A 23,461-nucleotide genomic window follows, 5' to 3' on the forward strand; every position below is an offset into this window, starting at 1 on the left:
TAGTTTGTTTTCTGAATTTAAATTGCTCAAATTGCAATAGTTTTTTTTTACGTGCAGTACATGGTATTTTGTTACAGTATATTGAATATAATCTATAATGCCCCACTTGCTTATGTATGGGGGCCACAGATCAATATTTTGGGCAATATATACATTTATTTATATTAAATCAAATAATAGATTTAATAATATGCAGTAACACAGTGCCAGATTCAGATAAGGTTCCTCAATACCCTATGTTTGATATTCTTCACTCCAGATGGCTTTATTGAGTTGTGATCACTTCAAGCGCACATTTGTACTTCCTCTTTTTCCTGGTGCCACAAAAAAACTATGGAACATTGTTAGTTCTAGTTTTTGTGGCCCCTGGGTTAAAAGCAGGACGGAGGATTGCATGTAGCACTCAGGCTGAAATGTGGCCACCCCTGATCTAAAATGTAAGGAGCCAGAAGAAATTCTAAAGCCCTACTTGAGAAATTATTTATTTAATTTATTACTTGAGCATTTGTTTATTTACTTTTTTACTTGAGCATTTATTTACGTTATTACTTGAGATTTTATTTATTTACTTTATTACTTGAGATTTTATTGACTTTATTACTTGAGAATGCATTTATTTACTTTATTACCTGAGAATATATTTTTCTCTTGTAAGGTGTATCCAGTCCACGGGTTCATCCATTACTTGTGGGATATTCTCCTTCCCAACAGGAAGTTGCAAAGAGGACACCCACAGCAGAGCTGTCTATATAGCTCCTCCCCTAACCCCCAACTCCAGTCATTCTCTTTGCAAGCTCTCGACAAGTAGGAAGTATAAAGAGATATGTGGTGATTTAGTGTAGTTTTCATCTTCAATTAAGAGTTTATTTTAAACGGTACCAGCGTTGTACTGTTTGCTCTCAGGCAGAAATTAGAAGACGAATTCTGGCTGGAGGATAATGATCTTAGCAGATTGTAACAAAGGTCCATTGCTGTTCTCACACATAACTCAAGAGTATGGGAAAACTTCAGCTGGGGGAACGGCCTGCAGATTGCCTGCTTTGAGGTATGTTCAGTATAATTTTTTCTAGAGAGTTGATAAAGTCTAGAAAATGCTGACAGAGCCTTTTTGGAGATGTGGTAAGCTAGATGCAGTGATTTAATAACGACTGGGATCAAGCTTGCAAGGTTGGGTATTACTCATGTTATTTGTGTCTGGTGATAGGGTGATAAAAACGTTTGCTTTTCACACATGAAGATCGTTTTTTTGAGAGTGTTTAAACTTTGTTTTTGGGGTTTAATTATCCACATGTCTTTTCAGAAATTCCTAGGAGTGTTTCTTTAAGGCCCCTCTGACATCGAGTGTAGTGGGAGGGGCCTATTTTCGCGCCTCAGTTGCGCAGTTTTCCTTCTAAGACAGCAAGCTTTTCTTGAGGAGTCCTTCTGTGTTTGAGGACCACTAAAGAGGGTTTCTTTCAGTCCTGTTCGTCCCATAAGGTCAGGTAGGCACCACAGCAGAGCTGTGGTGAGGGGTTTAGCGGTTTTATACCGGTGGTAGACGTTTTTTCAATCCGGTTTGGGGGCCAAAGGGTTAATCGTCCATTTGCAAGTGGGTGCAATATTACCTTACGCCTAGATTTAGAGTTCTGCGTTAGCCATCAAAACCAGCGTTAGGGGGTCCTAACTCTGGTTTTGGCCGCCCGCTGGTATTTAGAGTCAGTCAGGAAAGGGTCTAACGCTCACTTTCCATACCGAAGATCCCCTTCCATCAATTGCGTATCCTATCTTTTCAATGGGATCTTTCTAACGCCGGTATTTAGAGTCTTGGCTGAAGTGAGCGTTAGAAATCTAACGACAAGACTCTAGCCGCAGAAAAAAGCCAGGAGTTAAGAGCTTTCTGGGCTAACGCTGGTTCATAAAGCTGTTAACTACTGTGCTCTAAAGTACACTAACACCCATAAACTACCTATGTACCCCTAAACCGAGGCCCCCCACATCGCCGCCACTCTATTAAATTTTTTTAACCCCTAATCTGCCTACTGCACATCGCTGTAACCTACATTATCCCTATGTACCCCTAATCTGCTGCCCCTAACATCGCCGACCCCTATATATTTATTACCCCCTAATCTGCCCCCCCCCCCCGTCGCCGCTACCTACCTACAATTATTAACCCCTAATCTGCCGACCGGACCTCACCGCTACTATAATAAATGTATTAACCCCTAATCCGCCTCACTCCCGCCTCAAAAACCCTATAATAAATAGTATTAACCCCTAATCTGCCCTCCCTAACATCGCCGACACCTAACTTCAAGTATTAACCCCTAATCTGCCGACCGGACCTCGCCGCTACTCTAATAAATGGATTAACCCCTAAAGCTAAGTCTAACACTAACACCCCCCTAAGTTAAATATAATTTAAATCTAACGAAATAAAATAAATCTTATTAAATAAATTAATCCTATTTAAAGCTAAATACTTACCTGTAAAATAAACCCTAATATAGCTACAATATAAATAATAATTATATTGTAGCTATTTTAGGATCGGAACAGCCAATAGAATGCGAGCTCAATCTGATTGGATCAGCCAATCGGATTGAACTTGAATCTGATTGGCTGATTCAATCAGCCAATCAGATTTTTCCTACCTTAATTCCGATTGGCTGATAGAATCCAATCAGCCAATCGGAATTCGAGGGACGCCATCTTGGATGACGTCATTTAAAGGAACCTTAATTCGGACTTAGGACGTCGTTAGAAGAGGATAGATCTGCGTGGGCTGCTTCAAGATGGTCCCGCTCCGCGCCGGATGGAAGAAGATAGAAGATGCCGCCTGGATGAAGATGTGTACCGGTCTGGATGCCCTTTTCTTGCCGGATAGGATGATGACTTCAGACCCTCTTCTGGTCAGATCGGTGATACCCGGCATGGTGATGATAAGGTAGGAAGATCTTCAGGGGCTTAGTGTTAGGTTTTTTTAAGGGGGTTTTGGGTTAGATTAGGGGTATGTGGGTGGTGGGTTGTAATGTTGCGGGGGGGTATTGTATGTTTTTTTACAGGCAAAAGAGCAGAATTCTTTGGGACATGCCCCGCAAAAGGCCCTTTTAAGGGCTGGTAAGGTAAAAGAGCTGTAAAATATTTATTTTAGAATAGGGTAGGGCATTTTTTTATTTTGGGGGGGCTTTGTTATTTTTTTAGGGGGCTTAGAGTAGGTGTAATTAGTTTAAAATTCTTGTAATCTTTTTTTATTTTTTGTAATTTAGTGTTTGTTTGTTTTGTAATTTAGTTTAGTTGATTTAATTGTAGATAATTGTAGATAGTTTATTTAATTAATTTATTGATAGTGTAGTGTTAGGTTTAATTGTAACTTAGGTTAGGATTTATTTTACAGGTAATTTTGTAATTATTTTAACTAGGTAACTATTAAATAGTTATTAACTATTTAATAGCTATTGTACCTAGTTAAAATAAATACAAAGTTGCCTGTAAAATAAATATTAATCCTAAAATAGCTACAATATAATTATTATTTATATTGTAGCTATATTAGGGTTTATTTTACAGGTATTTAGCTTTAAATAGGAATAATTTATTTAATAAGATTTATTTTATTTCGTTAGATTTAAATTATATTTAACTTAGGGGGGGTGTTAGGGTTAGACTTAGCTTTAGGGGTTAATACATTTATTAGAGTAGCGGCGAGGTCCGGTCGGCAGAATAGGGGTTAATACTTAAAGTTAGGTGTCTGCGATTTTAGGGAGGGCAGATTAGGGGTTAATACTATCTATAATAGGGTTTTTGAGGCGGGAGTGAGGTGGATTAGGGGTTAATACATTTATTATAGTATCGGTGAGGTCCGGTCGGCAGATTAGGGGTTAATAATTGTAGTTGGGTAGCGGCGACGTTGGGGGGGGCAGATTAGGGGGTAATAAATATAATATAGGGGTTGGCGGTGTTAGGGGCAGCAGATTAGGGGTACATAGGGATAACGTAGGTTGTGGCGGTGTACGGAGCGGCAGATTAGGGGTTAAAAATAATATGCAGGGGTCAGCGATAGCGGGGTCGGCAGATTAGGGTTTAATAAGTGTAAGGTTAGGGGTGTTTAGACTCGGGGTACATGTTAGGGTGTTAGGTGCAGACTTAGGAAGTGTTTCCCCATAGGAAACAATGGGGCTGGGTTAGGAGCTAAACGCTGCTTTTTTGCAGGTGTTTTTTTTTTTTCAGCTCAAACTGCCCCATTGTTTCCTATGGGGGAATCGTGCACAAGCACGTTTTTTAAGCTGGCCGCGTCCGTAAGCGACGCTGGTATTGAGAGTTGCAGTGGCGGTAAATATGCCTGTACGCTCCCTTTTTGGAGCCTAACGCAGCCCTTCTGAGAACTCAATACCAGCAGTGTTTAAAAGGTGCGGGGGGGAAAAAACATGCGTAGCTAATGCACCCCTTTGGCCGCAAAACTCTAAATCTAGGCGTTAGTCTCTTATACACACTGTAAAAATTTCGAAGAGTTTACTACTTTTTTCTCCTGTTAAGTGTAGTCAGTCCACGGGTCATCCATTACTTATGGGATATTAACTCCTCCCCAACAGGAAGTGCAAGAGGATCACCCAAGCAGAGCTGCTATATAGCTCCTCCCCTCTACGTCACACCCAGTCATTCTCTTGCACCCAACTAATAGATAGGATGTGTGAGAGGACTGTGGTGATTAAACTTAGTTTTTATATCTTCAATCAAAAGTTTATTTTAAACGGCACCGGAGTGTGTTGTTTTCTTCTCAGGCAGAATTTGAAGAAGAATCTACCTGAGTTTTGTGTATGATCTTAGCGGACGTAACTAAGATCCATTTGCTGTTCTCGGCCATTCTGAGGAGTAAGGTAACTTCAGATCAGGGGACAGCGGGCAGGTTCACCTGCAAAGAGGTATGTTGCAGTATATTATTTTCTAAGGAATGGAATTGACTGAGAAAATACTGCTAATACCGATATAATGTAAGTACAGCCTTAAATGCAGTAGTAGCAACTGGTATCAGGCTGATATGTATATATGTTTACACTTAAGTATTTCTGGGGAATGGCACTTCACTGGGAAAATACTGTATGCATATAACTTTTAGCCTAACTTGCAGTGTGAGCGACTAGCAGCAGGCTTTTAATGACATTTCATAAATTAGATTTTAAACGTTTGCTGGAATGTTAAATCGTTTAATTATCTGAGGTACTTGGTGAAAAATTGTTTTGGGCGTTATTTTCCACATGGCTGTCGTTTGTTTTAAATTAAAACAGTTTTCTGAGCTTCCCTCACTGTTGTATTGTGAGTGGGAGGGGCCTATTTTGGCGCTTTTACTACGCATCAGAAATTCAGTCACAGTCTGCCTTTTTCTCCCTGCATGATCCAGGACGTCTCCACAGAGCTCAGGGGTCTTCAAAACTAGTTTTGAGGGAGGTAATCACTCACAGCAGACCTGAGACTGTGCTTTGACTGTGATAAAAACGCTTATATTTTCAATTGTTATCCGTTTTTTCTGATATTAAGGGTTAATCATCCATTGCTAATGAGTGCAATCCTTTGCTAAATTTATGCTTTTTACTGTGAAAATTTGGTTTCTATAACTAATCCGGTTCATTGTTATTCAACTGTGACAGTTTTTGTGTGCTTCTTAAAGGCACAGTAACGTTTTGCATATTGCTTGTAAATTTAGTTGAAAAGTATTTCCAAGCTTGCTAGTCTAATTGCTAGTTTGTTTAAACATGTCTGACACAGAGGAATCTCTTTGTGCAATATGTTCAAAAGCCAAGGTGGAGCCCAATAGAAATTTATGTACTAATTGCATTGATGCTACTTTAAATAAAAGTCAATCTGTACATGTTAAGCAACATTCACCAGACAACGAGGGGGAAGTTATGCCGACTAACTTGCCTCACGTGTCAGTACCTGCATCTCCCGCTCAGGAGGTGCGTGATATTGTAACGCCAAGTACATCAGGGCGGCCATTACAAATCACTCTACAAGACATGGCTAATGTTATGACTGAAGTTTTGTCTAAATTGCCAGAACTTAGGGGTAAACAAGATCACTCTGGGGTGAGAACAGAGTGCGCTGATAATGCTAGGGCCATGTCTGATACTGCGTCACAATTTGCAGAGCATGAGGACGGAGAGCTTCATTCTGCGGGTGACGGATCTGATCCAAATAAACTGGATTCAGACATTTCAAATTTTAAGTTTAAGCTGGAAAACCTCCGTGTATTACTAGGGGAGGTGTTAGCGGCTCTGAATGATTGTAACACAGTTGCAATCCCAGAGAAAATGTGTAGGTTGGATAAATATTTTGCGGTACCGACGAGTACTGACGTTTTTCCTATACCTAAGAGACTTACTGAAATTGTTACTAAGGAGTGGGATAGACCCGGTGTGCCTTTCTCACCCCCTCCTATATTCAGAAAAATGTTTCCAATAGACGCCACCACACGGGACTTATGGCAAACGGTCCCTAAGGTGGAGGGAGCAGTTTCTACTTTAGCTAAGCGTACCACTATCCCGGTGGAGGATAGTTGTGCCTTTTCAGATCCAATGGATAAAAAGTTAGAGGGGTACCTTAAGAAAATGTTTGTTCAACAAGGTTTTATATTGCAACCCCTTGCATGCATTGCGCCTGTCACGGCTGCGGCAGCATTTTGGTTTGAGTCTCTGGAAGAGACCCTTGACTCAGCGCCATTAGATGAGATTACACACAAGCTTAAAACCCTTAAGCTAGCTAATTCATTTATTTCTGATGCCGTAGTACATTTAACTAAACTTACGGCTAAGAATTCCGGATTCGCCATTCAGGCACGCAGAGCGCTGTGGCTAAAATCCTGGTCAGCTGATGTAACTTCTAAATCTAAATTACTTAACATACCTTTCAAGGGGCAGACTTTATTCGGGCCCGGTTTGAAAGAAATTATCGCTGATATTACGGGAGGTAAAGGCCATGCCCTGCCTCAAGACAGAGCCAAACCTAGGGCTAGACAGTCTAATTTTCGTGCCTTTCGTAACTTCAAGGCAGGAGCAGCATCAACTTCCTCTGCTCCAAAACAGGAAGGAGCTGTTGCTCGCTACAGACAAGGCTGGAACAAGGGCAAGCAGGCCAGAAAACCTACTGCTGCCCCTAAGACAGCATGAAGTGAGGGCCCCCGATCCGGAAACGGATCTAGTGGGGGGCAGACTCTCTCTCTTCGCCCAGGCTTGGGCAAGAGATGTCCAGGATCCCTGGGCGTTGGAGATCATATCTCAGGGATATCTTCTGTACTTCAAAGCTTCTCCTCCACAAGGGAGATTTCACCTTTCAAGGTTGTCAACAAACCAAATAAAGAAAGAGGCGTTTCTACACTGTGTACAAGACCTTTTACTAATGGGAGTGATCCACCCAGTTCCGCGGTCGGAACACGGACAATGGTTTTACTCAAATCTGTTTGTGGTTCCCAAAAAAGAGGGAACCTTCAGACCAATATTGGATTTAAAGATCCTAAACAAATTCCTAAGAGTTCCATCGTTCAAAATGGAAACTATTCGGACAATCTTACCCATGATCCAAAGAGGTCAGTACATGACCACAGTGGATTTAAAGGATGCTTACCTTCACATACCGATTCACAAAGAACATTACCGGTATCTAAGGTTTGCCTTCCTAGACAGGCATTACCAGTTTGTAGCTCTTCCCTTCGGGTTGGCTACGGCTCCAAGAATCTTTACAAAGGTTCTGGGCTCTCTTCTGGCGGTACTAAGACCGCGAGGAATTTCGGTAGCTCCGTACCTAGACGACATTCTGATACAAGCGTCAAGCTTCCAAACTGCCAAGTCTCATACAGAGTTAGTACTGGCATTTCTAAGGTCGCATGGGTGGAAAGTGAACGAGGAGAAGAGTTCTCTCTTACCACTCACAAGAGTTCCCTTCTTGGGGACTCTTATAGATTCTGTAGAAATGAAAATTTACCTGACAGAGGACAGGTTAACAAAGCTTCTAAATGCTTGCCGTGTCCTTCATTCCATTCAACACCCGTCAGTGGCTCAATGCATGGAGGTAATCGGCTTAATGGTAGCGGCAATTGACATAGTTCCTTTTGCACGCCTGCACCTCAGACCCCTGCAATTGTGCATGCTAAGTCAGTGGAATGGGGATTACTCAGATTTGTCCCCTACGCTGAATCTGGATCAAGAGACCAGAGATTCTCTTCTATGGTGGCTTTCTCGGCCACATCTGTCCAGGGGGATGCCCTTCAGCAGGCCAGACTGGACAATTGTAACAACAGACGCCAGCCTACTAGGTTGGGGCGCTGTCTGGAATTCCCTGAAGGCTCAGGGATCATGGACTCAAGAGGAGAGTCTCCTTCCAATAAACATTCTGGAATTGAGAGCAGTTCTCAATGCCCTTCTGGCTTGGCCTCAGTTAGCAACTCTGAGGTTCATCAGGTTTCAGTCGGACAACATCACGACTGTGGCTTACATCAACCATCAGGGAGGGACAAGGAGTTCCCTAGCGATGATGGAAGTATCAAAGATAATTCGCTGGGCAGAGTCTCACTCTTGCCACCTGTCAGCGATCCACATCCCAGGAGTGGAGAACTGGGAGGCGGATTTCCTAAGTCGCCAGACTTTTCATCCGGGGGAGTGGGAACTTCATCCGGAGGTCTTTGCCCAAATACTTCGACGTTGGGGCAAACCAGATATGGATCTCATGGCGTCTCGCCAGAACGCCAAGCTTCCTTGTTACGGGTCCAGGTCCAGGGACCCGGGAGCGGTCCTGATAGATGCCTTGACAGCACCTTGGACCTTCAGGATGGCTTATGTGTTTCCACCCTTCCCGATGCTTCCTCGTTTGATTGCCAGGATCAAACAGGAGAAAGCATCAGTGATTCTAATAGTGCCTGCGTGGCCACGCAGGACCTGGTATGCAGATCTAGTGGACATGTCATCCTGTCCACCTTGGTCTCTGCCTCTGAGACAGGACCTTCTAATTCAGGGTCCTTTCAAACATCAAAATCTAATTTCTCTGAAGCTGACTGCATGGAAATTGAACGCTTGATTTTATCAAAGCGTGGATTTTCGGAGTCAGTAATTGATACCTTAATACAGGCTAGGAAACCTGTTACCAGGAAAATTTACCATAAGATATGGCGTAAATACTTACACTGGTGCGAATCCAAGAGTTACTCATGGAGTAAGGTTAGGATTCCTAGGATATTGTCTTTTCTACAAGAAGGTTTAGAAAAGGGTTTATCTGCAAGTTCTTTAAAGGGACAGATCTCAGCTCTGTCCATCCTTTTACACAAACGTCTGTCAGAAGTTCCAGACGTTCAGGCTTTTTGTCAGGCTTTGGCCAGGATTAAGCCTGTGTTTAAGACTGTAGCTCCACCGTGGAGCTTAAATTTAGTTCTTAACGTTTTACAGGGTGTTCCGTTTGAACCCCTTCATTCCATTGATATCAAGCTGTTATCTTGGAAAGTTCTGTTTTTAATGGCTATTTCCTCGGCTCGTAGAGTCTCTGAGTTATCAGCCTTACATTGTGATTCTCCTTATCTGATTTTTCATTCAGATAAGGTAGTTCTGCGTACTAAACCTGGGTTCTTACCTAAGGTAGTCACTAACAAGAATATCAATCAAGAGATTGTTGTTCCATCATTGTGCCCTAACCCTTCTTCAAAGAAGGAACGACTTCTGCACAATCTAGACGTAGTCCGTGCCCTGAAATTTTATTTACAGGCAACTAAGGATTTTCGCCAAACTTCTTCCCTGTTGGTCGTTTATTCTGGATAGAGGAGAGGTCAAAAAGCATCTGCTACCTCTCTATCCTTTTGGCTTCGTAACATAATACGTTTAGCCTATGAGACTGCTGGACAGCAACCTCCTGAAAGGATTACAGCTCATTCTACTAGAGCTGTGGCTTCCACTTGGGCCTTTAAAGGGACACTGAACCCAATTTTTTTCTTTTGTGATTCAAATAGAGCATACAATTTTAAGTAACTTTCTAATTTACTCCTATTATCAATTTTTCTTCGTTCACTTGCTATCTTTATTTGAAAAAGAAGGCATCTAAGCTTCTTTTTTGGTTCAGCACTTTTTTTTATTGGTGGATGAATTTATCCACCAATCAGCAAGAATAACCCAGGTTATTCACCAAAAATGGGCCGGCATCTAAACTTACATTCTTGCATTTCAAATAAAGATACCAAGAGAGTGAAGAAAATTTGATAATAGGAGTAAATTAGAACGTTGCTTAAAATTGCATGCTCTGTCTGAATCACGAAATATATTTTTTTAGTTTAGTGTCCCTTTAAGAATGAGGCCTTTGTTGAACAGATTTGCAAGGCTGCAACTTGGTCTTCTCTTCATACTTTTTCCAAATTTTACAAATTTGACACTTTTGCTTCTTCGGAGGCTGTTTTTGGGAGAAAGGTTCTTCAGGCAGTGGTTCCTTCCGTATAAAGATCCTGCCTGTCCCTCCCGTCATCCGTGTACTTTAGCTTTGGTATTGGTATCCCATAAGTAATGGATGACCCGTGGACTGACTACACTTAACAGGAGAAAACATAATTTATGCTTACCTGATAAATTCCTTTCTCCTGTAGTGTAGTCAGTCCACGGCCCGCCCTGTTTTTTATGGCAGGTCTAAATTTTAAATTATACTCCAGTCACCACTGCACCCTATAGTTTCTCCTTTCTCGTTTGGTTTTCGGTCGAATGACTGGGTGTGACGTAGAGGGGAGGAGCTATAGAGCAGCTCTGCTTGGGTGATCCTATTGCACTTCCTGTTGGGGAGGAGTTAATATCCCATAAGTAATGGATGACCCGTGGACTGACTACACTACAGGAGAAAGGAATTTATCAGGTAAGCATAAATTATGTTTTTTCACTGTTTTGCAGTTTAAGTGCTACTTTTTTTTCTCTTAAAGGTACAGTACCGGTTTGAGGAAATTGCTATTTTTTACTTTAATAAAGTGTTTTCCAAGCTTGCTTTTGTCTTTGCTAGTCTGTTAAACATGTCTGATGTAGAATAATCTACCTGTTCAATATGTTTAAAGACCATATTGTGGCTTTAAAAAATATATCACCAGAGGATTCTCAGACTATAAGAAGGGAGTTTATGCCTTCTAGCTCTCCCCATGGGTCAGAACCTGTAATACCCGCACAAATGACACCAGATGCGTCTAGCGCGTCTAATTCTTTTACTTTACGAGACATGGTGGCAGTTATGAGTTCTACTCTCACAGAGGTGTTGTCTAAACTGCCAGGGTTACAAGGAAAGCGAGACAGCTCTGGGGCTAGAACAAATACAGAGCTTTCTGACGCTTTGGTAGATATGTCCGTTATGCCCTCACAATGTTCCGAAGTTGGCGCAAGGGATTTGATATCTGAGGGTGATCTTTCAGATTCAGGGAAGTTATTACTTCAGCCTGACTCTGACATGTCAACATTTAAATTTAAGCTTGAACATCTCAGTTTATTGCTTAGGGAGATCTTAACAACTCTGGATGACTGTGACCCCATTGTGGTACCAGAGAAATTGTGTAAAATGGACAAATACTTTGCAGTGCCTGTTTACACTGATGTTTTCCCAGTCCCTAAAAGGTTTTTGGAAATTATAACTAAGGAATGGGATAGGCCAGGTATACCGTTCTCTCCCCCTCCTGTGTTTAAAAAGATGTTCCCCATAGCTGACGCCGTGCGGGACTCGTTTTCCCAGTCCCTTAAAGGTTTTCGGAAATTATATCTAAGGAATGGGATAGGCCAGGTATACCGTTCTCTCCCCTTCCTGTGTTTAAAAAGATGTTCCCCATAGCTGACGCCGTGCGGGACTCGTGGCAAACGGTCCCCAAGGTGGTGGGAGCTGTTTCTACTTTACCTAAGCGTACAACTATTCCGATTAAAGATAGTTGTGCTTTCAAAGATCCTTTGGATAAAAAATTGGAGGGTCTCCTAAAGAAAAATTTCTTACATCAAGGTTTTCTTCTCCAGCCTCTCGCATGCATTGTTCCAGTTACAGCTGCAGCGGCCTTTTGGTTCGAGTCTCTAGAAGAGGCTCTACAAGTGGAGACTCCGTGGGGTGAGATTTTAGACGGGATTAAAGCTCTTAAACTTGCTAATTCCTTTATTTCAGACGCTGTGTTTCAGTTAACTAAACTTGCGGCTAAAAACTCAGGTTTTGCCATCATGGCACGTAGGGCGCTATGGCTTAAGTCCTGGTCAGCAGATGTTTCCTCAAAATCTAAGCTTCTTAACATTCCCTTCAAGGGTAAGACTCTATTCGGGCCTGATCCGAAGGAGATCATTTCTGATATTACTGGGAGAAAAGGTCATGCCCTTCCCCAGGATAAGTCTAATAAGTTAAGGACCAGACAGACTAATTTTCGCTCCTTTCGGAACTTCAGAAGTGGCGCGGCTTCCGCTTCCCTTAGTACAAAACAAGAGGGAAATTTCGCCAAGTCCAAACCAGTCTGGATACCTAATCAGGCTTGGAACAAAGGGAAACAGGCTAAAAAGCCAGCCACTGTCTCTAAGACAGCATGAAGGAGTAGCCCCCGATCCGGGATCGGATCTAGTGGGGGGCAGACTTTCTCTCTTCACCCAGGCTTGGGTAAGAGACGTTCAGGATCCCTGGGCAGTGGAAATCGTTTCCCAGGGATATCTTCTCGAATTCAAGGGTTCATCTCCAAAGGGGAGATTTCATCTTTCTCAACTATCTGCAAACCAGATAAAGAGAGAGGCATTCTTATATTGCGTCCAGGGTCTACTGGTTATGGGAGTGATCCACCCAGTTCCAAGGGAGGAACAGGGGCAGGGTTTCTATTAAAATCTATTTATAGTTCCCAAAAAAGAGGGAACTTTCAGACCAATCTTGGATCTCAAGATCCTAAACAAATTCCTCAGGGTCCCATCCTTCAAGATGGAGGCAATCCGAACCATTCTTCCTATGATCCAGGAGGGTCAATATATGACTACCGTGGACTTAAAGGATGCTTATCTGCACATTCCGATTCACAAAGATCATCATCAGTTCCTCAGGTTCGCCTTCTTAGACAGGCATTACCAGTTTGTGGCTCTTCCCTTCGGGACCCTTCTAGGGTCCCTACTGGCGGTCCTAAGGCCGCGGGGCATAGCAGTGGCTCCTTACGTAGACGACATCTTGACCCAGGGTCGACTCTTCAAGTCGCCAAGTCCCATACGGACATTGTTCTGGGCTTCTTGAGGTCTCACGGGTGGAAGGTGAACAGAGAAAAGAGTTCTCTCTCCCCTCTCACAAGAGTTTCCTTCCTAGGAACTCTGAAAGATTCAGTAGAAATGAAAATATTTCTGACAGAGGTCAGGATATCAAAGCTGCTAACTTCCTGCCGTGCTCTTCATTCCATTTCTCGGCCGTCAGTGGCTCAGTGTATGGAAGTAATCGGCCTAATGGTAGCGGCAATGGACATAGTTCCGTTTTCCCGCCTACATCTCAGACCACTTCAACTTTGCATGCTCAATCAGTGGAATGGGGAGTACAGAGATTTGTCTCCTCTGTTAAATCTGGATCAAGCAACCAGGGATTCTCTTCTCTGGTGGTTATCTCTGGTCCATCTGTCCAGGGGAATGAGCTTCCGCAGGCCAGAGTGGACTATAGTGACAACAGATGCCAGCCTTCTGGGCTGGGGCGCGGTCTGGAACTCCCTGAAAGCTCAGGGTTCGTGGACTCAGGAGGAGGCCCTCCTCCTGATAAACATTCTGGAACTAAGAGCGATATTCATTGCTCTTCAGGCATGGCCTCAACTGGCTGCGGTCAGGTTCATCAGATTTCAGTCGGACAACATCACGACTGTAGCCTATAGCAACCATCAGGGGGGAACAAGGAGTCCCCTGGCAATGATGGAGATTTCCAAGATAATTCTATGGGCAGAGGCTCACTCTTGCCATCTCTCATCTATCCATATCCCAGGAGTAGAGAACTGGGAGGCGGATTTTCTAAGTCGGCAGACTTTTCATCCGGCGGAATGGGAGCTTCACCCGGAGATATTTGCCCAACTGATTCATCTATGGGGCAGACCGGAGCTGGATCTGATGGCGTCCCGTCAGAATGCCAAGCTTCCTCGTTACGGGTCCAGGTCAAGGGATCCTCGGGCAGTGTAAGTAGATGCCCTAGCAGCGCCCTGGTCCTTCAGCCTGGCTTATGTGTTTCCACCGTTTCCTCTTCTCCCGAGTCTGATTGCCAGAATCAAGCAGGAGAAAGCTTTGGTGATCTTAATTGCTCCTGCGTGGCCTTGCAGGACTTGGTATGCAGATCTGGTGGACATGTCATCCTGCCCACCATGGCCTCTGCCATTGAGGCAGGACCTTCTGATCCAGGGTCCATTCAAACACTCAAATCTAACTTCTCTACGCCTGACTGTGTGGAGATTGAACGCTTGATCTTATCAAAGCGTGGTTTTTCTGAGTCTGTTATTGATACCTTGATCCAGGCTAGGAAGCCTGTCACCAGGAAGATCTATCACAAGATATGGCGTAAATATCTTCATTGGTGTGATTCTAAGGGTTTCTCATGGAGTAGGGTCAAGATTCCTAGGATTCTATCTTTTCTCCAAGAAGGATTGGAAAAAGGATTATCAGCTAGTTCTTTAAAAGGACAGATATCTGCTCTGTCTATTCTCTTTCACAAGCGTCTGGCAGATGTTCCAGACGTTCATGCGTTTTGTCAGGCTTTAGTCAGAATCAAGCCGGTATTTAAACCAGTTGCTCCGCCATGGAGTTTAAATTTAGTTCTTAGTGTTCTTCAAGGGGTTCCGTTTGAACCTACGCATTCATTAGATATTAAACTTTTATCTTGGAAAGTTTTGTTTCTTGTTGCTATCTCTTCAGCCCGAAGAGTTTCAGAGTTATCTGCTCTGCAGTGTGATTCACCCTATCTTATTTTCCATGCGGATAAGGTGGTGTTACGTACCAAGCCAGGTTTTCTTCCTAAGGTTGTTTCCAATAGAAATATCAATCAGGAAATTGTTGTTCCTTCTCTGTGTCCGAATCCTTCTTCAATGAAGGAACGGTTGTTGCACAATCTGGATGTGGTTCGTGCTTTACAGTTCTACTTACAAGCCACTAAGGATTTTCGGCAAACATCTGCCTTGTTTGTTGTTTACTCTGGAAAGAGGAGAGGCCACAAGGCTTCGGCAAATTCTCTTTCTTTTTGGCTAAGAAGCATAATCCGTTTATCTTATGAGACTGCTGGACAGCAGCCTCCTGAAAGGATTACAGCTCACTTTACTAGAGCGGTAGCTTCCACATGGGCATTTAAAAATAAGGCTTCTGTTGAACAGATTTGCAAGGCGGCCACTTGGTCTTCGCTTCATACTTTTTCTAAATTCTACAAATTTGATACTTTTGCTTCCTCGGAGGCTATTTTTGGGAGAAAGGTCCTACAGGCAGTGGTGCCTTCCGTTTAAGTTCCTGCCTTTTCCCTCCCTTCATCCGTGTCCTAAAGCTTTGGTATTGGTATCCCACAAGTAATGGATGAACCCGTGGACTGAATACACCTTACAAGAGAAAACAAAATTTATGCTTACCTGATAAATTTCTTTCTCTTGTGGTTTATCCAGTCCACGGCCCGCCCTGTCACTTTAAGTCAGGTGTTTTTATTTTTTAAAACTACAGTCACCACTGCACCCTATAGTTTCTCCTTTTTCTTACTTGCCTTCGGTCGAATGACTGGAGGTGGGGGTTAGGGGAGGAGCTATATAGACAGCTCTGCTGTGGGTGTCTTCTTTGCAACTTCCTGTTGGGAAGGAGAATATCCCACAAATAATGGATGAACCCGTGGACTGGATACACCACAAGAGAAAGAAATTTATCAGGTAAGCATAAATTTTGTTATTTACTTTATTACTTGATAATGTATTTACTTTTTACTTGAGAATTTATTTATTTACTTTATTACTTGAGAATGTATTTATTTACTTGAGAATGTATTTACTGTATTACTTTAAAAGGACAGATATCTGCTCTGTCTATTCATATTTAGAGTTGAACAAACATTAATTTGGAACCGTTTTGTATCTTCTTGTTAAAAGCTAAACTACTCATCTTCATTGAATCTGTTTTTCTAACACATTCACACTCATATGCTGGTTTTTCTTCTTTTTTTTTTTATTGAATTTTTTTTTTGTGTGTTTTATTTAAACATTTTTTTTTTAACTGTGATTTCCACATGCATTCTAACCAGCTTAAACTTTATTTTCAGGAGCCTGGCCTGTTCTTATAGATGATTTTGTGGAGTATGCAAGACCATTAGTCACAGGGGGAAAACGTAAACCTCTTTAACCATAGACTTTTGAAAAGGACTAGTGATGCTTATGCCATTTCATTAGATAATGGACACTGTATTTGGCCAATTACAGAGAAGACCGTGTGACTGATTCACCGGGACATGCAGAATGGCAGTCTGAAATCTGCTTGAAAACATGGTGGACAGCTCTTGGACAGGACCGGGAGAAGCCCTAAACAGAGCAATGGTGTTTGTAGGACGCTGGCTTCATATCTTACGTTGGTTGTATCATATAGGATGTAGAGATTGCATGATTTTATACTTTGAAGCAGTAAAAATAGAGGCCATTTTATTAATAAAAAGTATATGGAAAAAAATAATTTAAAGAGCATGCCATTCAGTTTATGAGCCAGAATACACACCAGCAGTTACTTAACAGCTGTATTATATTGTATCTATATAAAAGCAGTATTTGTGGTATAAATTAAATCTCTACTGGAACCTTAATTGGCATGTTGTATTTTTTATCACTAGCTCTTTGATACAATTATGAAAATAATATGGAAACAGCCAGGTAATTCTCATACAAAGGCAACAGTTATCAGCAGGTGCGCTTAGTCTGAGATTCTGGCTCAAAACCAGCCCCTGCTCTTTGTGATATTAGCATCCTCTTATTTGCCTGACAGTCAGGCACAGGTGAGGTTGTAAACTCCACGTAGCAGGCTTTTATTGTTACTATGTAAATTAAAATAAATTATAGTATTATTTAGCCTTAATGTACAGCTCTTGCTTTGGATTTCATTTGAATGGATATTTAATTAAAATGTTTTAACATTCTAAGGAAGTTTTCTTTTATTTAAAAGGTTAAATGTGTGTATGTAAATAAATATATATTTGTGTGTGTTTGTATTTATATAGTGTGTAAATATGAGCGTGTGTACACAAAGTTCTATGTAATCAATAGTGCCCTCAAGTGTCCAGTACGTGGTCAGATGATGCAGTATTAGTGACCTATTTTCTGTGCTTTTTATATAAACTAAGGAAAGTACCAACATCCATGTAGGTGAGGAAGACTATGCTGCTAGAAAGGGTCAGAAATATCCACACATCTCCTTATAAGAATGCCAGTGAGTTTTCCTATAATGTTTTACTAATATACTTAAAGTGAATGTAAACGTTCATGAATCAGTGCCCGTTTTTTAAAAATACTATTAAAAACAGGGGCACTTTTCTTCATGAAAGTTTACATTGCAGCGGTTTTGTTAAAATACTTACCTTTCTTTCCTAAGAAAAGCTGCTATATATGTCACTTCCCTTACATCATAATCCCCAGTCATTCTCTTTGCCTGTGGTGCAAGGAGGAGGTGAGGTTTTGGTGTCTGATCTACAATCAAGATTTTTTAATTTTAAAAGCATAGTAGGTTTGCTCTGATCTTTCTAAAGGGTCTAGCCTTAGCCCATGTCAGTCTCTTCAGCAGGGCAGTGGTGTCTTTCAAGCAATTGGGAACTTGTGGGGTACAAGCCTCACTGTGTTTTCCCAAAACATTTTGTTGCCCTATTTAGATAGCCTGAGTAAGTTTACTCTGTCTTTCTGTATTTCCACAGGTCCATATGAAGGATGGCATCCTCTCAAACCAGGTGAGCTGTCCTACTGCCGGACAGATAATTATTAAGTTAAAGGGACACTCAATCAAAATTAAACTTTCATTATTCAGATAGAGCATGCCATTTTAAACAACTTTCCAATTTACTTCCATTAACTAAATGTGCACAATCTTTTTATATTTAAACTTTTTGAGTCACCAGCTCCTTACTGAGCATGTGCAAGAATAAGTGTGTATGCATTTGTGAATGGCTGATGGCTGTCACATGGTACATGTATGCATTTGTGATTGGCTGATGGCTGTCACATGGTACAGGGGGAGTGGAAAAAGACATAACTTTTAAAATTGTCAGAAAAAAAATCTAGTAATCATTTGAAGTTCAGAATAAGTGCTATTGCATTGTCTTGTTATCTTGCATTTGTTGATTATGCAAATCTACTATGTTGACTGGTCCTTTAAGTGCCAGTTTTATTTTTCTATGTAAGCAGGGGAAAAAATTGTCACTTATTCAGCTGAAACGCTGCAGGGAGACGTTTTTTTATTACTCCTGTCAGGGTGCAGGTTTTTATGGCAGTTTTTGCAAGCACTGTTAGTGTGAGGAGTTTTCCATCTTAATATGGGAAGAGTCCACAGCTGCATTCCTTACTTGTGGGAAATACTGAACCTGGCCACCAGGAGGAGGCAAAGACACGCCAGCCAAAGGCTTAAATAGCTCCCCCACTTCCTCATAACCCTAGTCATTCTTTGCCTTTCGTCACCGGAGGTTGGCAGAGAAGTGTTAGAAGATTTCGGAGTAGTCTCTTATAGAAGGTAGTACTCTTCGAGATGGGACTGGAGTTTTAAGTAGTCCTGTCAGCCTCTCAGTGATAGCATGTATTAAAGTTAGAGTCCGGAGGTGCTGGGAGAGTCTTTCTGCGAAACAATCCCGACTCATATTAACAGCTCCATAGGCAATCAGCATTGACGAGTTTCGCTGCCTGCTTTCTTCACTCAAGTCCATGTCAGAAGCCATGCTACTATCTGTCACACTTGAAGGGCCATGTTCGTGTTCCACAGCGTAGATTCTGGTAAGATTGTTTCATATTTTATACATGTATGATAACGCAAGAAGACAGGGTCACAGTGGTGACTCCTTTTATCTGTATAGAATCAAGGGTTAATATCTCCTTAGGGGGATTATTGAACAGGGGGGATAATCTTATATGTTTATTTTAGTTTATGCTGCTTTCTTTCATGTAATTAGCAAGAGTCCATGAGCTAGTGACGTATGGGATATACATTCCTACCAGGAGGGGCAAAGTTTCCCAAACCTCAAAATGCCTATAAATACACCCCTCACCACACCCACAAATCAGTTTTACAAACTTTGCCTCCTATGGAGGTGGGGCGGAATCCAGCTCCTGTCTAATCTCTGCGGTTCATATCCCAGGTGTAGACAATTGGGAAGCGGATTATCTCAGTCGCCAAACGTTGCATCCGGGCGAATGGTCTCTTCACCCAGAGGTATTTCTTCAGATTGTTCAAATGTGGGAACTCCCAGAAATAGATCTGATGGCTTCTCATCTAAACAAGAAACTTCCCAGGTATCTGTCCAGATCCCGGGATCCTCAGGCGGAGGCAGTGGATGCATTATCACTTCCTTGGAAGTATCATCCTGCCTATATCTTTCCGCCTCTAGTTCTTCTTCCAAGAGTAATCTCCAAGATTCTGAAGGAATGCTCGTTTGTTCTGCTGGTAGCTCCAGCATGGCCTCACAGGTTTTGGTATGCGGATCTTGTCCGGATGGCCTCTTGCCAGCCGTGGACTCTTCCGTTAAGACCAGATCTTCTGTCGCAAGGTCCTTTCTTCCATCAGGATCTCAAATCCTTAAATTTAAAGGTATGGAGATTGAACGCTTGATTCTTGGTCAAAGAGGTTTCTCTGACTCTGTGATTAATACTATGTTACAGGCTCGTAAATCTGTATCTAGAGAGATATATTATAGAGTCTGGAAGACTTATATTTCTTGGTGTCTTTCTCATCATTTTTCCTGGCATTCTTTTAGAATTCCGAGAATTTTACAGTTTCTTCAGGATGGTTTAGATAAAGGTTTGTCCGCAAGTTCCTTGAAAGGACAAATCTCTGCTCTTTCTGTTCTTTTTCACAGAAAGATTGCTAATCTTCCTGATATTCATTGTTTTGTACAAGCTTTGGTTCGTAAAAAACCTGTCATTAAGTCTATTTCTCCTCCTTGGAGTTTGAATTTGGTTCTGGGGGCTCTTCAAGCTCCTCCTTTTGAACCCATGCATTCATTGGTCATTAAATTACTTTCTTGGAAAGTTTTGTTCCTTTTGGCCATCTCTTCTGCCAGAAGAGTCTCTGAATTATCTGCTCTTTCTTGTGAGTCTCCTTTTCTGATTTTTCATCAGGATAAGGCGGTGTTGCGAACTTCTTTTGAATTTTTACCTAAGGTTGTGAATTCTAACAACATTAGTAGGGAAATTGTGGTTCCTTCATTATGTCCTAATCCTAAGAATTCTAAGGAGAAATCGTTGCATTCTTTGGATGTTGTTAGAGCTTTGAAATATTATGTTGAAGCTACTAAGTCTTTCCGAAAGACTTCTAGTCTATTTGTCATCTTTTCCGGTTCTAGAAAAGGTCAGAAAGCTTCTGCCATTTCTTTGGCATCTTGGTTGAAATCCTTAATTCACCATGCTTATGTCGAGTCGGGTAAAACTCTGCCTCAAAGGATTACAGCTCATTCTACTAGGTCAGTTTCTACTTCCTGGGCGTTTAGGAATGAGGCTTCGGTTGATCAGATTTGCAAAGCAGCAACTTGGTCCTCTTTGCATACTTTTACTAAATTCTACCATTTTGATGTGTTTTCTTCTTCTGAAGCAGTTTTTGGTAGAAAAGTACTTCAGGCAGCGGTTTCAGTTTGAATCTTCTGCTTATGTTTTCATTATACTTTATTTTGGGTGTGGATTATTTTCAGCAGGAATTGGCTGTCTTTATTTTATCCCTCCCTCTCTAGTGACTCTTGCGTGGAAAGATCCACATCTTGGGTAGTCATTATCCCATACGTCACTAGCTCATGGACTCTTGCTAATTACATGAAAGAAAACATAATTTATGTAAGAACTTACCTGATGAATTAATTTCTTTCATATTAGCAAGAGTCCATGAGGCCCACCCTTTTTGTGGTGGTTATGATTTTTTTGTATAAAGCACAACTATTCCAATTCCTTATTTTATATGCTTTCGCACTTGTTTTATCACCCCACTTCTTGGCTATTCGTTAAACTGATTTGTGGGTGTGGTGAGGGGTGTATTTATAGGCATTTTGAGGTTTGGGAAACTTTGCCCCTCCTGGTAGGAATGTATATCCCATACGTCACTAGCTCATGGACTCTTGCTAATATGAAAGAAATGAATTTATCAGGTAAGTTCTTACATAAATTATGTTTTATGTGTGAGATGTTATGGGCTCATAGACTGTTATGGAATATACAAGTTTCACTTTCACTTTGAGAGCCATGCCGCTTACAAGCTTGGCATGCTTTCTCATAGCAGGGACGGTCCTACATTGTGCACCATGTGATTCCTTTTTCTTGACCGGTTATCGGAGAGGAGTCATAAATCTCTGTACTGTCTGGCTCATAGGAGGTGGTGAGTGCCCCAACCATTGGGTTATAAGGGTGCAGTTTTTTGAATAAAATAAAATGTTTTATTTCTCTAGTTCTCCGGTTATTGCACTAGCAATATTCCTATTCCTAATGAGTAATTCCTGTTTATATGGTGAGGTGGCCTTTGTTCTGCCCTCTCAATTATGTTCCATATGCCTTGATAATGTGATATCAAACATTGGAAAGACATATAACGGGAGACAAGAAGGTGCCAAAATAGGGTAATATCGCCAAAGCAATCCGATGTGCTGTGGTGAATAGAGCAATACTCACAAGCGAGGCGGCACTATGGCGTGCCTGAAATCGCAGACCAGGACCTCAAAGTCGCCCGGGAGACAACACAATGGCAACAGCGAATCCCAGCCGATCACGTGGTTAGTGTGGCCAATCCGAATCCAGTCTGCATACACACCTTCCTCTCTATACTCCAACCTTCAGAATACATGCAAAGGGGTGTGTAGTGGCGGTGGGCAAGAAAACACACTGTGATTGCTCAAAAATAGGATAGGACAGTGTGGAAAAGAGGGGAGATCAACTCCAGCAGGATACACATAAAACAATTTTATTAATGTCTTAAAATTCAGCAACGCGTTTCTTGGCTACACAGAGCCGTTTCATCAGGCTGTAATACATGTTCTAAGAGACCTGCTGCTTATGTACCTCCTCTAACCAATCAAATCACGTTTCAATTTACACACCCCTCACAGAGCTGCTACAAATCAATATCTCGACCGACACTGGCAAACCTATTCATTTCAAATAGTAGATCATTATCTTTGCACTCTGTTTGCATTACATTAGAGTTATTAATTACTAATCTCTTAATGAGCATGACTTATTCTGTTATAAGCTTACTTAGCTGAGTTTTATATTTAGTAATATGTGACTATTTGATAATATATGGGACGTCTGGTATGACATCTGATGTGTCTGTTAATATTTAATTGAGTTATTAAATTTTATTATACATCGATAAAGATAAATATCTTTTAAAAAAATATATATAAAAACATATAATCTGATATACTGATAAAATATAATAAATAAATTGACACCGATAACCTCATATGTTCTACAAGCTGAGTACAAAAATGTACAACAGTATTCTTAAAATATTTCATACATATCAAAGCTACAATCTAACAAATGCTATTAAAATTCACAAATAAATGTATAAGTACTATACAATGCACTAAAAACTTGGATAAAATCAATTTTGAACCAGTAAAAATTATTATTATTGTTGTCATTAATTTCATAGCTTCAAAACCCAATTGTTAACACATTTTCTATATATGTATATAAAAAAAGAAACATAGGACTACTAGTTTACTGAACTGTAGTCAATCTTTCTAGAACATATCAGGCTTTGGTTATTTACCCGTTCCCAGATGAGATGACCTAATATATTGTAAAAAAACTCACCAATTCCCCATATTGATGATTCATAGAAAACAAAAAATGTATCATATTAAGACTAATACAAAATTAATGGGTGATATATTCGTTAGAATGACACCTTAAACTATTATTGGAAAGCTGCAAGATCTATATTCATGTTGAGACCTAATGGATGTAAAGTTTGAAGTCTGTAGATCCAGAAGGTCTCCCTCTGTCTGAGTCTAAAAAACGATTGTAAAAGTCAGGTTAAAACCCTGAATTTGTGTAATATCAAACATGTTTGATACCATGGAGCCGTCCATCTCTGAGGAGTTGTTGTCCAGTGAGGTGCGTACCCTACATTCTTATTTCTCCTACATTGGTGTGTCTGGTCCACGGCTTCATCCTTACTTGTGGGATATTCTCTTCCCCTTCAGGAAATGGCAAAGAGAGCACACAGCAAAAGCTTTCCATATAGCCCCCCCTCTGGCTCCGCCCCCCAGTCATTCTCTTTGCCGCTCTGAACAAGTAGCATCTCCACGGGGATGGTAAAGAGTATGTGGTGTTAGTTGT

At 41.3% G+C, this 23,461-nt stretch overlaps 1 protein-coding gene across 3 annotated transcripts in view; it reads left to right on the forward strand.

The window, feature by feature from the left end:
* The window catches only part of DCUN1D2 (defective in cullin neddylation 1 domain containing 2), a 181,433-nt gene extending 164,354 nt beyond the window's left edge, over positions 1 to 17,079 (forward strand). For all 3 annotated transcript variants that reach the window (XM_053707757.1, XM_053707759.1, XM_053707758.1), the window contains one exon: positions 16,216 to 17,079. In XM_053707757.1, the coding sequence (XP_053563732.1) occupies positions 16,216 to 16,295 (80 nt within the window). In that variant the 3' untranslated portion in view covers positions 16,296 to 17,079. The remainder of the gene's footprint in view (positions 1 to 16,215) is intronic.
* The last annotated feature ends 6,382 nt before the right edge of the window (positions 17,080 to 23,461 follow it).

Source organism: Bombina bombina, chromosome 3 (assembly GCF_027579735.1).
Source record: "Bombina bombina isolate aBomBom1 chromosome 3, aBomBom1.pri, whole genome shotgun sequence".
Classification (NCBI taxonomy): Eukaryota; Metazoa; Chordata; class Amphibia; order Anura; family Bombinatoridae; genus Bombina; species Bombina bombina.